Consider the following 19,465-nt stretch of genomic DNA (forward strand, 5'->3'; position numbering starts at 1 on the left):
TATAATGAAACGATTCATCAAAACGATGAAAACCAATAATCAAATCGTAAATTATTGTATAATTTATATTATTATATAATATAATCGTAATCGAGAAATTTAAAGTATGAAAATATTGTACACTGTTTATAAGAATGATAGAAGATAGTGATATATATAGTGATATATAAGAAGAATGATATTATAGTGATTGTGATTGATATTATTATAAAATAATATAAAATAAAGAATATTATATAGAGATATGAAGTAAAGTCATATACTAAAATCTTGTTTTATGTAATTATAATATATATTATTGTTTATTTTCACAATGATTGCTTACTTCGTGATCTAATTGAAATTTTATTCGTGATTATAATTGCATCCTTATATATTATGAAGATCAATCGAAAAGGTAAATAAATTTTTAATAAATAAATAAATTTTTATTGAATTTTTTCAATTATTAAAAATTCACCGGTTTATTATTAAATAAAAAACATCTATTCGTATAAAAAGACAAACAATTTCTTATAAATTTTTTACGATAATATATTTAACAAACTTGTATACAATTTTAGTAACATAGATCCACATTATAGAAATCTCATATTATGTGGCGAAAAATGTAAAACATAAAAACTTATAATTAATTAAAAGTGCAAGTTTTTTATGTATGTGTGTGTGTATATGCATACACATGCATATCTATGTGTTTAGTTATTCTCATGAAAAGTTCCAAAAGTTCAAAAAAAAATCAGTCTTAAAAAATAATACGATATTAAATTTATATACGATAAGCAAAAGGCAACTTTTCCTTCCTCTCCTCAATTTTTTTAAAATCATAATTATATACAATCTTAATCTGATTAATATAATTAAAATTTTTAATTTTTATAAGGCATCAATAATTGCGTTTACATTATAATTAAGATTTATATTATATACATATAAAAACACAATTTTCAACGCTAGATCATTTTATTAAGTTTGGTCCATTTAAAAATTTTCGCAATTTTATAATGATTTGTTAATATCTTTGTTTTCTATTTTCTTCTCTATTACTAAGTTCAATATTTTTTATTAATTTATGGATTCTTTATATAGATTTTGAAATTTATTTGATATGTTTTTGAGCACCTTCTATTTTAATATTATATATATTTTCTCTTTTTGTTTCAAATATATTATTTTTATATTTCTATAATCTTTTAAATATTTTTCAGTTTGAGTATTTATTTTTAAACTTTATATTTCTTTAATTGTAATTAGATTGAACTATTTGCTTATTTAGGCACACTATATATCTTTTATTATATTTATATCTATTTTTTAATTTTATTTCTTTTTAATAATATGATTATGATATTAATAACATAATATGGCATTAACTTTTGAATTTATCAAAAAGTTATTTTCTCACAGATTTGAATAAAATTTTTCTCAATTACTTTCTGTGAAACATATGTAATGAAAAAAAAAGAATGGATTCTAATTCTTGATTTTAAAAAAATAGATAAAAATTAATATGTATTCACATGATTAAAATCTAATTCATTATCAATCCAAATTATTCACTTTTAATAATAGTAAAATGATTAACTATGCTGCAACTAACTACAAATTAATTTTCTTTTATTTTTTTTAATATCATTAAGGTTTGTTTAATTATTTTTTTACTGTTTATATTTCATAACAAAGTCATTTAAAAAAAATCTCATCATTAAATCTGTGAGAAAATAGCTTTTTTCACAAATTTAATCACTCATGTTTATTATAATCAGTCATTTTTGTATATATGCTTTGCATCCTGATCATTAAAATCAAATTTTATTTATTTATAAAAAACAATTTATATCAAAAATTCTATTTGGATATGAAATCAATAGAGAGTAATAAGATAATAACATTCATTTATTTATATCAAATAGTAAAAAATTTAATTTTATCCAAAAATAACAAGAATTACGATGTAGTCAGTTTTTTTAAAGCGAAATTTCGATCAGAATATAAAACATTATAGTATTATTTTATTTCATAATCGCATTGCGATTAATTTGCAACAGCGATTTTCAACCATTATGTTTAACATCTTTTAAAATATCTCATATACATAAATCAAAAAAAAAAAAAAAAATAAATAACTATTGTTTTAAATAATCTTGATTATTATATTATATTTTTATTATAAATTATCATAAGTAAATGAAATTTTAAAAAAATTTTTTAAAAGTTAAATAAAATTTTTTTAATAATAAAAAAAATAGTTATTTTATTTTCATTTTATTGCAATAATTTTATCATTTAATAAAAAATGTATAGTTTTTGTTATCAATAAAAAAATATACTAAATTTTTTGGATTATATTTGTATTATAGAATTTTGTTTATGTGCAATGAAATAAAAAAGGTTAAAAATCGCTGGATTACAGGTACATTATAATTCTATTATAAAACTATTGTTTTAAATATCTAAAAAACTATCATGGAATTTCTGTTTCATCTGAATCTTATATGAATCTCATGAAAATAATTTAAATTTCATTTACATTCTTCAATAAAAGAAAATTATATAGAATAAAAAAAGATATTCAAGTGAAATTCATTTAAATAATGCAATTTCAAGACAGTTTTACTTTGTACTTATTGGTGAGTATTTTTATGTATAATGGCACAGTGAAATCTGTCCAGATAGCAATATAATTAAAAACAATGAACAATGAGTTTTCATGGAAAAAAAATAAAAGAACAATAGTAAAAGTCTTATATTTTTATTATGAACAAATTTCACTGTATAGAAAACTGAATAAAATTTTTTACTCTTTTTATTTTTACTTCTGTTTGTACTTTTTAAAATGAGATCTTATGGTGACTGGTATCAATTTTTAAAAGAAAGTATATGAATTTAATAACTTTTCAGTTTGTAACTATTAACTATGAAAATTTTATATTGTCTTTATATTTTAAGAATCTTTCTTTTCTGTTATATGATAAATATTTAGTAATATTGAACACATTTAATAACTTATTTTAAATGCAATTACAAGAAACATCAAATGCTTGAAACTAATTATATATATAAATGTTCAAACTAATAATTCAATAAAGATATTTTATTGAATATATTTAAATTTGTATTAGTATTTAAAGATCAAATTTCATTTATAATGATTTAAATTAATTCAATTATTTAATAAACATAACTGTTCAACTTTAATTAATATTTTAAAACCAAAAATAGACATTATGTATCATTCATTCAATATAATTAATATATCATATATGTTTTGATAAAAATTGATGTATTAAAAAAAAATTTCTAAATTAATTTAAAAATTATTTCAAATTAATAAAACATTGATTTCAAATAGATGATTATCAAAATGATATATTTGTAAATATATCATTTTGCAAAAGTAAACAGCATAAATGGATAGATAAATAATCAGTTTTATAATTCAATAAAATTTAAAAAAAATATTTGTTGTTTGATGTTTTTTTTGTTTGATGATGTTTCAAGAGCAAATGATTAAAATTCAATATATCAATTTATAGAGAAAATAGAAAATTATAATTAATTCTATTTTTTATAGTAAATAAATTGTCTATAATCAGATTATTTTATAAATTGTTATATCCAGCCATGATCGACCATATTATTTAAGGAAATTGTAACTTTTATGCTTAAAACTACTATTAAAATTTATATCTGTTCATAATATAATTTTTATAGTTTATATGTATATATAATATATAGATGTATATATATAATATATATATATATATATATAATATATAATTTAAATAGATTTATACATACATATATATATATATATATATATATATATATATACACATATATATATATGCTCTATATATATATATATTCTTTTGTTGTGTATACATACATAAAACACACGTTGTAAAATAAAACACACGATTTTATCAAATTGGTAACGCAGATTCGGTTCTATCAGTCTTAACGTTAATAATGAACAATATTGTTCGTTGTACAATGAGGTAGTTCGTTCTATTATGTGTAATTATTATGCATTAATATTGAGCAATATTGCAGCTGTATCCCAGGGCCATTGATCAGTAACGATAATGTAATCTTATAATTAGTAACAAGTTAACAGTGATATCTTCAGTCAATAACATGAAATTTGAATTGTATAACTCTTTAACCTCTTTTTTTCTTTTTTTTTTGTTCTTTCATAGATTATATATATTTCGTATATATAATAATATTTTATTGATAGCATTTAATGCTAAAAATAAGAAATTAAAAAAAAAAAAAAAAGAATTAAAAACAAAATGTTTAAAATAATATACACTCTTTTTTTTCTTTTTTCTTACGCGACATTATAATCTAAACAAATCAATTAAGATTCTAAAATAGTATAACTAGATAGATTGCAAAATGAAAAAAATGAAAATATTGAATCACAATGATTAAAATTAATTTAAAAAAAAACATGCATATTCGTACATTGATTCAAAAATATTTAAAGTTTAATGCGATTTCGAAAATATTTCGCATATTTTTGCAAAAGATCATATATTAATTATAATTAATTATAAACATGAAAAAATATATATGATCAATTTCATTAAATATTTAAATATGAATAATTTCTTTTCTTGATGATTTGTGATTTTCTTTTCTTTCAACAACTCTCAAACAATAAATATTATATATTTGTAAGTTTATAATATATAGAATATTATTATAAATCGGGAAAGTAATATTTTCTGTGATCTTTAGCATTAAACTTTAACAATTTTGGAACACAATCAATTACTTCAGTCTCTTGAATCCATAACATATAAATCAGTCTTGTGTAAGGTAGTCCGAGAAGAGGATTTAAAAACCTCATATATCGATGATTTTTACCGCAATTTTTACAAATATATATATATATATATATATATATTTTATGGTTTATTGTTTTTTTTTTATTTATTGCAAGAATCAACTATCCCTGAGTCATTTATTAAACACTGATTTAATTAGCTTTCATTTAACTGCATTTTTCTTCTATTATATCGCTTCATTAATCTATTGCGACACTGGCTTTCAATTATATCAGAAAGCATCGTGTTCCATAAAACAAAAAAATATCATTAAATGAATCATTTAGAAATCAAATTTTAGAAATCAAATAATTGATCTTGGTCGAGTTGACTTCTATATAATTCAAATAATAAAAATTTTTGATTTACTGAACACTATAAATATCTGTATGTAATTTTTTCTAAATTGGTATTCTTAAATTATTAAAAATTTTATAAAAAATTTGTTTGTGATTTAATTAACCGATAAATAGTACGTTTAGTTGTTGTCAAATGAACACACTGGTAATAATGAAAAATAAAAAAATATATCTAAGTTAATCGTGACTGCAAAAATTGGAAACCATATTTTCTTCGCTTTTAATTACTGATGTTGGCGGGACTATCACACGAATATCTGTCTTACGACTTACAGAAAGATCTTCAACCTGATATTCGTTACTTTGTTCTTTCACGGAATGTACTGAGGGGCTAGATGTACAACGAGTAGTATCTAGAATCTTTAGATCCACAGGACTATCTCTTGATTTACATGTATCAAGAATAGGCCCAGCATCCTCTATCACGCTACTATTTTCATTTTCGTTTTCTGAAAGTGCGCCGCTGTAGATATTGCCATTTGAATTACCACCGATTCCATAAGGGAAACAAGCGCCACTACCATTTGAGCCACGCTTAAATGGCCGTGACGTTGTAATCCCTAATTTTTTCACTTTATCATAGAGAGTTCGAGAGGGTACTCCATACTTACGTGCTGCTTGCAAAGCACTCATTCCCGAGCGTACTGCCTCAATCGCAGACATGATATCATTTCTTGTATATTGTTTATATCGTTTCCATTCTGGCTTTTGAACTGGTACATAGTTGATCATTTCTTCGATAAAAAATAGTTCGTTATATTTTATATTCGTATATATATGACTTCTTTGTAATTCAAGAATTTGAAATTTATATAAATCTATTTTTCTTACCTGGTTTAACATCCGGAGCATATGATTGTGGCGATGATTGCTTATCATCTTCATCCATTATAGAAACATCGGTATAAGGACTATGTGCAGATTCTCCATGAACTATATCTACATTACTGCGTCTATCATTTTCATTTGATGAACCGTTACTGTTAATTCTAAATTGAGTTTCTTGACTATCTGGATGTAAGAGAGGAATCCCCTGTGAACTATCTGCATGACCTTGACCGAGAACCGTTCTAAGAATCGGTGTGTCTCTATTCATTAATATATTCAAGAGTTTCTTGCGTTTCAATGGGGAAGTTTCAAAACCATTGTCATAAGATCCGGTTAAGATGGGGGAGTGTTGATGTGATGTTGTCTGGTGGCTCGAACTGGAATGAGTAATAGGAAATCTTGATAAAGGCCACATTGGTAGCGCTAACCGGCTATTTCGATCAATTGGTGATTTGCCGTAAATATTATACGTGGTCCCTGTAGAATGCGGTGGAGATATATGTCCACTACTATGAGCTGCACTACTGGTTGTACTGGTACTTATGGCTGGCGGAGGAGACATAGATGTTTCCACTTCTTCTTGATGACTTTGAGAGTTATTTTCTTCAACCAATCCCTTCACTTTTAATACTTCTGCGACTTTTAATAAACCAGCTAATTGTTCTTGAGCCACATTTACTTCACCTCGATACATATATTCTAAGATAGCTTTAATATCAGAGTATTTCACGTCTTTTAATACTACAATTGGATGCTTGCATGGTAAATCAATAAATAGAGTTTGAAAATAAGAGGAACATGCCGCTAAAACCATTTTGTGGCATTTAACAGATGCACCTTCATCAACTGCCAAAGTCACGTCAGTAAATGCCTCGTTTTGCAATAACTTATCAAACATTGTTAATAAATTAGAGCGATGATTGTTCCAGCGCAGACAATATTGTTGTGAAGTACTCGCCATTTCGATCAATTAGTAAAACAGAATCTAAAAAAATAAACAAATTATAATAATAAGATTAAATTATTAATAAATATGTATGTTCTATATTTGACTTTAACACATTTGTTAAGATTTTGAATAGATAGATTTTGAAATCATATCATATAAAAAAGTAAAAATTTGAATCCAAAAGTTTACAAATAATTATTTGAATGTTTTAAATATTTGTATTTTTTAATCATTTTCTAACTATTAAATTAATTAGAAGTGAAATTTATATAGCATAATTTCATAAAATATGAGTCATTCAGTGTAACTATCTTCATTTAATAAAAAGTACATATGCGCATGTGCAAAACGCATGTTATGCGTAAAATACATATACAAAATTTAAAATTCGAACAATAATATCAATTCTTTTGTAATACATAAATTAAATTTTAATAAATATGAGTTAAAAAATAATTTGTAAATAAATAAGCAAAATAAATTATTATTACATTTTATTAATTAATCAATATTTATAAATTATATAAAGTAATATAAATCAAACATGAAAATATTTTCTTATTTTTTTATTATTTTATATTTCCACATAATATATTCTAATCTATTACTATATACAATTATAAATACAATGTATAACATTATAATAAATTTCTAATAGAAAAAAAAATAAAAAAAAAAAATTGACGCGAATCTAAAATACTCATATAATATAGCGAAAACTTACTTGTCAACCCGGTTCTCCCTTTTGAAAAAGCTGGCACCGTATGACGAAGCTGTTCAAATGGCCGCCGAGTATGCTAGGAGATATATGATTAAGTTAACATGTGTGTGCACTCGTATTCGTCACTCAATTCCGTCGAACCAGCCTACAAAAATGTTGCCGCGAGAATCCAACCCTTAGTAACTGCGCATGACGTATGAGGGCGCATATATGCGCGAAACTGCTGATTAAAATGAATCTTTTCACATCTCTTTAATTTTCATAAATTGGTAATCCTTTTTTTATAAATAAATCTTAGAAAGTCTCATTTATAAAAGCACAATTCACAAAAACTTTTATCTTCGTTTTCTATATTTCCGTTTTAGTCTATTTTCTATTGCTATCCAATGTTTTTATTACTCTCAGAATTTTTATTATCCAATATTTGGTTATCTTCATTGAGGTTTGTTTTCGTAATTGTTACGTTATTTCCTTTTAAGATTTAAGTAGCCAAATGATGATAATAATAACAGTATCAGTGCACACCCGCAGCAAAATAAAATTATAATACGAATAAGAACCCTCTCCCACGGCCTACTCGGCGACCACTGACGAGTTGTGAGTAGAAGACGCACTAAACCGAGCTGGTCATGGCCATGGCTCTTCTTGCATAGGGGTGGTCGTACGTGTGTATTCGTATACTATCGCCATTGCTGTGTGTGCCCAGTGGCGTAACTGGCAACTCTTTATGCGAAATATTTCGGTTAGAATTTTAAAACCTTATGTTAGTAATGAATGAAAGACATTAGCAATAAATGAACGATATCTGAAAACGGTTTGTGAGTAAATAAGTACATAATTTTGACCTTTAAAGAAATAGTTAAGCGATTAGTGCATTTATTTAATGAGCAGATTATCAGCGCATAAACTGTGGTCTATTGATAAGAAAATTTAAGAAAATTAATATTTGAGGGAATTTTTAGAAAGTTTAACTTTTACAGATTCTATAAATTTTAAGAAATTTTAAGAAATTTTAAGAAATTAAATCTATCTCTTAGATAGATAATTATAATAATCATTTATATTATTTTATTATAATAATAATTATTATTAAATGTAATTATTATTATTATTAGTTTTTATATAAATAGTTTTTATATAAATAATAATTATATTAATATATATAATTATATAAATATATAAATTATGATAGTCTATTGATAATGACTTGCAATTTTCTAATCTAATTCTAAATCTATTATATTATCATATTAGTTTTTAAATTTGTTTAAATAAAATTGTTTTTTTTACATGATACTATATTATTGAGAGCATTTAATTTAAATTTATTTGTTATAATATTCAAGTTATATAAATTCAAATTAAAAAAATGCACAGATACTAAAGTTACGCCATTGACTAGTCGCACAAGGAGACTTGCACAGACACCATCGTCCCTGGTTGCACGATCGGCCAATCACGCTACGTCTAGGCCAATATCCTGCGGGGTACGACACATACATATGCAACTAGTGCATACTTGCATGTATAAGCGTATATATATATATATATTTATATGGCGCCGTGTGTGTACACCCACGTCTTTTACTCGCATATCAGCATAGCATTAGATTTTCTTTTTATCCCAAGTTTTTGAGCAACGGTTTAATTTCTTTATTCTATTAAAATTATGATTATAATTTTTATCACTTTTTTTTTTAATATTTTTATTGTAATTTTTTTCTAAAATAGATTTTTCATAAATAAACTTTTAAAAATCCTATAAATATTGATATGATTCAAAATGATTTAGAAAATCATATAATTAGAGAATCACATTATATAATTATTCAAAATATTAATATGCAGAATAATTTTATAAAGCAATTAAAAAATTATATAATGCTCTGCACATTTTGAAAATTTTTTAATACATATATATATATATATAAATTGTAATCAAAGTAAAAGATTTTTTTTAAAATATATATGTAAATAAAATAATTAGTTTTAATAGATATTACAAATATTACAAACATAAACTTTAAATAGATATTACAAATTTAAGAATGGTCTTCATTATTCTGATCATTATTCTTATTTTATTTCTTTAATTATTAATGTTTTTTATCATATACATGTGATAAAAAATAAAAATTTATATATGTTTTCAAAAATTGCTACCACGCCCTAACAATGATCATATTCAATTTTCATATAAAATCTTATAAAATTTTTCTCATGATTACGAAAATCAAATAATTTTTTTTTATTATAATTGATATTGTGTCTTTCATTTTTTTTCCTATTTTATACAAATTTTTTAATTTTTTTGCAATATTATAAAAAAATTTAAAATTATTATGATAATAAGATAAAAATTGTTATAATAATGAATATAAATAAGAAATAAATTAAAAGATTGAATGAAAGACAAATAAAAGAACTTACCAGTTAATTTTCCGCCCTTGTTTTTATGTATTAACGCACATAGACGTAGCATCGTTTTCTATTTACCAAAGTTTGCGAAATGGCGTATTAAAAACAAGTCGAAAATATGTTGTTTAATTCCCATTTTATCTTGATTAGTTCGTATAGTAAAAAAAGAAGCAGAGACGATAAAAACAGATCATGATAAAAGAAAATCATTTTCTTGTGTGCTCGCATGCACAGTTTCACACGAATATGATTAGAAGATGTAAATGTGTAAGTGAGTGTGCCATCGAATGAGACTTTTGGTCGAAGAAAAAGAGGGGAGTACGAAGCTGTTAAGGTGAATCCTTGTATACTGTTGCGCCATTGAAAAAATTCCATATTCAACGAATGAATATGACGGTTTCAGTTAAATTGTTTTCACATTGAAAATTAAATTTTTATATTTATTATAATATTATATATATTTATAAAACTGCAATATACATTGCATTTTAAATATGAACAATCTGAAAGAAAATATTTAAAATATTATTTTATATGTACTTATTTATATATTATTTGATATTTATATTATTATATATATTGTTAATTATTTTAATTTAAATAATTAAATTATCTAATTATTATTAAATTAATAAACTTAAAATATAAATAATAATAATGAATATTGTGAATTAAATTGAAATTATAGAATATGGAATTATTATAGAATGTGTGCATGAGATTTTTTGAACATATCGCAGTTCTATTTAATAGAACATCCAGTCGAGTTCCAGATTTAGCAGCAGCTTGCTCCCTCTTGTCTCAGGACGACCAGATTTTCACTAAAAAAATGTAAGACAAGCGAAAAGCTTTGGGTTGCGTGCATTTCCACGAAGTCTTTAAAAGGAATATTAATGATTTTCAAATGAAAAAAGAAAAAGTATAGACAATAAAGAAAATCTATTAGTGATAAGTATAGCAACGTTGCACATTATCTATCTGGGCAAAGCGATGATAGAGGGATATTAACTGTTTGCTTATCGCCTTTACAGATAATATAGAATTCTTGATTTTGTATTCTTGCATATTTTATTAATAACCATAAAAATGAAAAAAAAAACAGAAAATAGTAATTCTATAAATAGTTAATTCAATTTTATAATAATATTAAATAATGTTAATATTATAAATACTTTTATTTATACACTCTTATAATATTATAATATTATTATAATTAATAATATTTATTAAAAATAAAATAGATAATTTCTTAGATATATGAATCCTATTTAAAATATATAGAAAAAATACATACATATTAATACAAATATATTAAATTCTCTAAAATTGAGAGTTTTACATGGATTTAAGCTGATTTGGTCTAAAAAAAAATGGATGTAAGCGGCTTTTCAATTCCTATGAGAAACCTGTTTCTCTTTACATGTGCTTCTTGTCCTCCTAATTTTTTTAGAAAATCATTTTAAAATTTTGTTTCAATCATCTGAGCAAAACAAAAAAAAATTTTTAATTTGTAAAAGATACTATATAAATATATTTAATTATATTTATGATTTAATTTCATCAAATTTCAATTAATAAAAAAATATTAAATATTATAAAATAATTCTTTTGTATTTTCATATCTTTATTAATTTTTTTGATTTTACTATTATAATTTTAAAATTATTAAAAAGTAACAATTTAGAATAATTTTTTTTTTTTTTGATAATATAAATTTCATCATGTTTTAAGAAAAGAAGATATACATAGAATTATGCTAAGAGGTCTATGCGCACAAGTGAATGGGGAGGCGTTACACTCGGTAGTTGTAATGAATGGTTATACCACAAGGCAAAGCACATCTTGAATAGTAGGAACAAAATGCACTGTTACATGGAATAATTGCACTTGATGCCAGAGGGTTTCTACTAGACCGACAATACTTTTGCTATTGTATAGGGAACAATGTATCAGCAGGTAGCCGATCATCGATCAGGAATCCCTCCGGTCAATGGCCTTGCAATGCACGCCAAGTTCTTTTTATGTGTATTTATATGAAGCGTTAATGTATAAATCAATTATTCTTGTACATTTATATAATGTATTATTTGTAATTGTAATTGGATTTTATTTTTTCTAAATTTCTAATTTTCTAGTAATAATATTCATTATACGCGAATATTTCATTCTAATTTTAACTTTTATTTTTTTAACTTTATGAGCTATGTATAAAATTTATAACTTATATATAAAATTTTATTATTATATGACTAAATAATCATTTTGATCGTCTAATTCTATGGATCATGGATTACAATTCTATGAATTAGTAAAAAAATGTTTCTAGTGTTGCAATAAAAAGAAACATAAGTAAGGTGTACTCTACATGTAGGGCCAAGGTTTATCTGTGTAGAGTGTCAGTGGGTCGACACCCGCAAACCGGTCCTGACCACGTGGAATGTGAGCCCGCTGTGCGATGTTGCCACGTATATGCATGATTTCCCAAAAGTGCATCTACCGCAGGCTTATTATACGCAACACATGTGCATATATATTTTCTTGCCCTCTCAACTTTCGTACAATTTCGGAAAAACTAAGTCTAAAGTCTGACTTTTACCAATCAAAATATTCAAATAACATTTTATCAATATTCATAGCAATATCCATCTATATGTACTTTTTATATTATATGCATTTTTATAATTTTTTTTTATAAACTTTTAACTTTTAAATTTTGTAAATTATTTATTTAGAATTATTGTTTATAATCCATCATTCATCATCACTAAAATTAATAATAAAAACTATATTTAATTACTTCACTAAATTAATAATTATTCAACGTTATAAATCTATAATTCAATTATAATTTGCAATTAAATATAATAAAAATAAATCTGTTATTTTGTAAATTTAAACAAATTTCATCAAAATTAGCAGTAATTCAATATCTTTTTAAGAAAAAAGAAAAAAAACAAAAATACTACGTTTTATTTAAAAAATGACGCATAATTTACGCATCTATGAACGCACTATTCTCACCCGTTAGACAACCCTACTCTTCAAGGTCATTGTTCCTCTATTCTACCAAGCCCTTCTTTATGCCTGCCAGAAACGAATGAATTTTTATGGCGGTATATCTTTAAGGAGCTTGACAATATCAATGTGTTTCCTGTGTAACACACCTGTTATATCGCTGCTCTTTTCTTCACTACATACAATGTGCATTTAATGCGATTAAATATTATCTCTTTCTTTTTTTATTTTTTTTTCCCTTCAATCTTTGTCTTCAACCGTTATTTTCATTACAAACCACAATCAAAAATAATCTCAAAATAATCTAAGTGACGGAGAATTTCAGATGTAAAGAAAACTGCAAATATATGAAATAATAAAAACAGCATATAATGAAAAAGAATTTGTTTAAACAATGATTTTTCATTTTTCAATTTTTGATAATCAGAAATCTATTTTATAAATTTTTAAGATAAAAAGAAAGATTATGTACATATTTTCAATAGAAATCATTTTTAGCGATTAAAAAAAATTAATAAAAAATCCTATACAAAATCATGTAAATTATAAAAAATTTTATCTACATATTATTATTTTATATTATAAATGAAAAAATATAAAATAAAGTAATTAGAGTTTTAATGAAAGTTTTTACTTAGTTTTATAATTTAACAATTCTACGCCAATGTATAATTTCCCTAATACTATCATTTCTCTCGATACGTTTTTATGCATTATGGCGTCTCTCCGGCGAAAAAACTTGGTGAGCATGCGATTACAAGAATGTGATGTAATCCGCATGCGCACGCGCACATACAAGGAGGTCAAAGAAATACCCAACTTGTTTTGTATGCGAAGAAGAAAGTTGTTGAACCAGATTATCGGAGCATCGACCACGGAGTCGACGGCCGGTAAATAGAAACCTCCGCGAATAGAAACCTGTTTCTTTTTAAGTTCCACGCCCTTCCATCGAGTTTTCAATTCCACTAGAAACGGATCTTATATGTGTTACAGGGTCAATCTTCGATAAAATATTGCCAGAGGCATCATGGATTATGAGTAATAGGGATCTCTTCTGCCACCTTAAGGGAATATAACTAACTTCTGTGAGAAAGGTCAGATCATTTTCTTTTTTTGAAAAAGCGTTGCAATTTAAGCTTTGCTAACTTTAATAATCAATAGAATTAGCATATAATTGGAATATAATTATTAGGAACTATAATTATAAAGTGAATTATATATATAAATTATTAATGATATTATATAAATAATATTAATGAGAATATCATAAATAATTAAAGTGTATTAGTAAAAAATAATATTTATTATACAACGTAATATATTTGATTTATTTATTAAATTATAAACAATTTAAATTTGCATTAATAGCTATTTAAATGCTTATTTATAATGTTAATTTAATAAATAAGGATCAATCGACATTTTTACATATCAATTATATATAATCTATTTATTTAGAAATGACTCTCTGAAAATGATATTGATATTAGAATATTTTATAACTCATACATTACATTTTTTAATAAAAAGATGTATTTTAAATATTATTATATTTATTTCCTTTATTTTAATTATTAGATAATTTGAGATTATTTAATTGAGATTTAAATTAAATCTTTTTATTTATAAAAAATTCCAATATTTCATTTAAATTTTTAATTTTGTAAGTTTAAATAATATCAAAAAATTAAAAATCTTTATTTATAATTCTAAAACCAATTTACTTTCATAAAAATTCAAAAAAAATTTATTTGACAAAATCATGATTTGATGATTAATTTTAACTTTAACAAAATGTTCAAGTAGTATTAAACCAGTTATCAACTCAAAAATTAAAGTTCTTTCTATCGTTTAATATAAATATTTAAATTTGTATATAAAAAATGTAAATAAAAAATTATACAAATAAAATTTAAATCTCAAAAATGAAAAAAATATAATTATAAACAAAATTTAATTAATTTAAGTTTGATTTTAGATGTTTTTTATTACTATGAGTTTTCTCTAGATGGCGTTTACTTATTTAGGTTATTTTATTATAATGACTTAATTTGTGTGCAAAACAGTGTTTAAATATTTTCAATTTAATTTTTATTGAATTTTTAGAAATATACTGTGTAAAATTAAAAAGTTAATATAAAAATAAATACGCCTATTGATTAAAAATCTTATGTTTATAAACAGATATAAGATCATATAGCACAGAATATCGTTGAGTAAAGTGGAATATTCCCTTTGCCCCTGTGTTGTTCTAAGTGCCAATTTTTCAATTCTATATTATGTTAATACTAACATGGATGCGTTAGTGCAAAAAATAATTTCAGACTCGGGCGATGAATTTTCAAAAAATATTATTGTCTTTCAGGAAAATGTAAGTTTAAATGCTTTAAAGATTTTTATAAAAAATTCATAATATAAATTGATTTTCTGCTATTTTAGTATGGAAACCGAACAGTATTTGAAGAACTCAATAATGATCAATTACGTGAAAAATTATGGGAAACATTGTTTCATTGTCTATCAGACAATTCACAATCATCTCTTCATTATAATTGTTTATCCACTTTGCGGATACTTAGGTAACATTATAATGTGATTATGTATATTTATATAAGCTATCATTGTGTAATTTTATATTTTGACTTATACATATTGAGTTTATAAAAAAAAAAACTTTATTCAATAAATACATTTTTATTTTTAGCAAAGCATTAAAACTTTTCTGACACCACTTTGTGTTATTGCTTTAAATGTAGACCTAGCTTTTGCTATTATTATTAAGTAATTCTATTGTTTTTCTCCATTAACGTAGCAGAGACAAAACAAAGTTAAACGAATTAATCACAGACGAAAGATTAGGTATTATATTAAATAATGCAGCTCTAAGGGACATAAATATAAATCTACGCACCTATAGCAATGGTAAGAATAATGTATTTAAGCATTATAAATAAAGTATTATAATAAATATAACTTTTAACTTCTAACTTGTAATAATATATAATTTTTTTAATTCTTCTTTATTTTGTAGTTAATATTGAAGCTCTTAAATTACTGTGTAATTTAATATTTAATAGTATAAAAGTTCAAGAATTATTACCAAAAACACATTGTTTACCATGTCTAATTGACCGTATAAGAAAATACAATGAAAAAATTCCATATGAAATAATGTTATTTGATACAAGAATTGTATTTCTAATTACTGCTTTAAACATTTCCACTAGACAAGTTGTTAAAACAGAATTGAATGGAGATGAATGTTTCATAAAAATGTTAAAAAATATATGTATTCAATGTGAACAAGATAAATTATATTTTATTAAAGAAGATAATGCAATATTAGTATGTGAAATTTTAAAAGCATTATTTAATTTATATATAAATTCAGACAATACAACAGGAGAAAAAAGTAAAAATTTAGTTTCAATTTTGAATAAATTATTATTATTCAAATCCAAGAAAGACAATGATCTTCAAAGGTATTTATTATCTCTTAAAATATCAAATATATACATTATCTTATTATTATTTTATATTAATTTCTATTTCAGCAACATTGCAAATTTATTAACTGTGATGCCATATAATTGTTATTCAGAAATAATATCTCCTACCAAAGAGAAACATAAACAAGTGTTCCAAAATATGGATATGAGTGCGGTATTTGTTTTATTAAAATTTTTAGATAGAAGACTAAATTGTAAAGATGATTTAATAGGGAATTTGAGTCCAATTGTTACTGCTTTTATTAGAATGGTTAAAGCAGAGAGATTGATTCGAAAATATACAAGGCTACAGGTTAAAATTTTTTTATTTAAAAATACTTAAATTTATCGCACAAATTATTTTTTTTTTTTTTTTTTTTTTTTTTTAGATTTTACCTCCTTTAAAAGATGTAATGCATCGCCCAGAAGAAGGAACTACTTTGAGGGCGAAGTTGTGTAAATTATTAACTTCTCCTTTGATAGAGTTACGAGATCTCGTTGCCGAGTTTTTATTCATACTCTGTAAAGAAAATGGTGACTGCAAATATTTAATAAAATATAAAAAAAATTTTTTAAATTTATTTTTAAAATAAAATTATTTGTTCGTAAATTATTATTGTTTTTAGTTACTCGTATGGTAAAATATACGGGATATGGAAATGCTGCTGGAATGTTTGCAAACAAAGGATTATTGGGACCAAATAAAAAAATTCAACCTGCTTATTCTTCTGAATCAGAAGATAGTGAAACTGAAGAATACTTGAAGCATAAGGAACAGTAAGTATTTTTCTTCAATTAAGATTCTAATAATTAATTATATTATAATTTTAATAAAATCTGTATTTATATCAAAGAATTAATCCAGTAACTGGCTGTTTTGAACATCCAAAACCTAATCCTTTAGAAGGAATGAGTGAGGAACAAAAAGAATACGAAGCCTTACAACTCATTGGTCTTGTTGATAAGTTAACAAGGTTCATATAATTATTTATTTATAGATATGATATACTTAATTTATATTTCATGCAAACTTAAAATCAATTTTATTATATTAGGGAAGGTGTGGTACAGCCTTGTAGAATTGGAGATGATGGAAAGCCAAAACCAATTGAACATGTCTTGGAATTACAAGAGGAGCTACCAAAGCAACAATATAATCATCGAGACTCTGATTCTGATTGAATGTTGAAATATTTGTATATAAAATTGTATGTAAGCACAAATACAAAATAAAAGTACTTATGTGAAATGTATTTTATTTTTATATCTGGTATCCATTATCATCTAATTTTCGCATAATCCAAAAAATCCAACTGATGAAAGCTAAAATTGCTAGAAAAAATTTCAAATTGATAAAAAAAATGTGATGATTACAAAAAAATTCAAAACGCCAATAAAGTTGGTTTGCTTACTTTATTGAAAAAAGAACAAAGAACAACATTACAAATTAAACAATTGGCAGGAAATAAAAAATATAACAGTTTCCAAAATCACATGAAATATTTTAAACATTATAATTTTATGTTATGTGCTTTCGTGAGCATCACAATATATTTATTATTGCATTTTGCAGCCTATACGCAGACAAAAACATATGTTTCCTACATGTTTCAAAGAACTGCATTAGTTGAGTAACTTTTTTTTTTTCTTTTTTGTTTGGAAATGTGTTCCACACGGGACGCAACGAAGTTGGGGGAATTGACAAGGTATAAAAGGTTTATTTTTAAAGGCTTCCTTTAAAAATAATATTATTCATGCGATTTCAAAATGAAAAGAGTCAACTCAATAATTATATTCAATATCATTACAAAAAACTAAAAAATTTTCATAGCAATAGCAACAATAATTTGCTCTCCTTTCCCCAGTTTCGCCCGTGAAGATACTTTTCCAAACATAGCGCACGCTTACATCTGACAAATATATAAGTAGCAAATGTTCTCCACATATCTTTAAATACATAATATTAATATAGTACGTAGATTAAAATATTTTATTTTCGTTTTATTTTTTATTTTATTTTATTGTTGTTTGTAAAAGTGTATATAGATGTGTATACGTATAATACCATAAATTTGAATATTTCATATAAAAATGAAACCAAAAATTTAGTAGGTACTGACGTAGAGAAGAAAAAAGGAAAAAAAGAAAGAGAAAAAATATTAATAATAATAGTAGTAATAATAATATAATAATAAGTGAAAATCCCCATTTAAATGAAAGAAGAGATACATATATATATATGCATACATATGCATATTGTGCATAATATTCACACACACATACGCACACACACATACATAGTAACACTGTGTGTGCGTGCGTGTGTGTGTGTGTGTGTGTGTGTGTGTGTGTGTGTGTGTGTGTGTGTGTGTGTGTGTGTGTGTGTAAGATGTGTCTAAGTTTAACAAACTTTGGGGAAATTCGGATGAAGATGCAAGGAGGGATTAAAATTAGAATCATCAAAGATATCACTCTTTTTTTTCTTTTTTCTTTCTCGTTTGAAGGACTTAATAAAGAGAAACGAATATACATATATGTGTAAATTCAATATATGTATTTATACACATATACGTATATATTCATATATATTTTATCTAAAGGCTGAATAGGAAAGGGAGACCGACAATCGATTACATAATCGATAATATGCCTATGCCTGTGCAAATTTTTTTTACATATAACTGTACGCGTAATTCGCGCTAAATAATATAATATTGTTATTTTTTTAAACGTTTATAACGTGACCATGCTCCTTGGCATCTCATTAGCATATATAAAAAATATATTTGGAATACACGCTTTTTTTCATATTGCATTTTTAGCATTTTTCTCTCATCTTGTACTATACT

The 19,465-nt window shown here is 23.9% G+C and overlaps 2 protein-coding genes across 5 annotated transcripts; one reads left to right on the forward strand and one right to left on the reverse strand.

The window, feature by feature from the left end:
* Positions 1–285: 285 nt before the first annotated feature.
* Positions 286–17,869, forward strand: LOC411841 (synembryn). 3 transcript variants are annotated; one of them, XM_006558865.3, is made up of 11 exons: positions 286–397; positions 14,122–14,222; positions 15,313–15,499; positions 15,568–15,707; positions 15,941–16,050; positions 16,160–16,610; positions 16,683–16,929; positions 17,006–17,150; positions 17,243–17,393; positions 17,471–17,590; positions 17,672–17,869. In XM_006558865.3, exons 3-11 carry the CDS (start codon positions 15,422–15,424, stop codon positions 17,796–17,798), a joined length of 1,569 nt encoding a protein of 522 aa, XP_006558928.1. In that variant the 5' UTR covers positions 286–397; positions 14,122–14,222; positions 15,313–15,421; the 3' UTR covers positions 17,799–17,869. The 3 variants fall into 3 exon arrangements, with proteins under 3 accessions (XP_006558928.1, XP_006558927.1, XP_395308.3); XM_006558864.3 differs by lacking the exon at positions 286–397 and adding an exon at positions 13,869–14,018; XM_395308.6 differs by lacking the exon at positions 286–397 and having other exon boundaries at positions 14,038–14,222.
* On the reverse strand, positions 5,205–8,604 carry LOC410107 (broad-complex core protein isoforms 1/2/3/4/5). Of its 2 annotated transcripts, XM_006558862.3 has the most exons (4): positions 7,699–8,604; positions 6,029–7,010; positions 5,809–5,931; positions 5,205–5,646 (listed from the first exon to the last, which is right to left on the reverse strand). In XM_006558862.3, the coding sequence occupies exons 2-4, from the start codon at positions 6,984–6,986 to the stop codon at positions 5,375–5,377; spliced, it is 1,353 nt and encodes a 450-aa protein (XP_006558925.1). In that variant the 5' UTR covers positions 6,987–7,010; positions 7,699–8,604; the 3' UTR covers positions 5,205–5,374. The 2 variants fall into 2 exon arrangements, with proteins under 2 accessions (XP_006558925.1, XP_393594.3); XM_393594.6 differs by having other exon boundaries at positions 5,205–5,931.
* Positions 17,870–19,465: the final 1,596 nt, after the last annotated feature.

This window comes from Apis mellifera, linkage group LG8, assembly GCF_003254395.2.
Source record: "Apis mellifera strain DH4 linkage group LG8, Amel_HAv3.1, whole genome shotgun sequence".
NCBI lineage: Eukaryota > Metazoa > Arthropoda > Insecta > Hymenoptera > Apidae > Apis > Apis mellifera.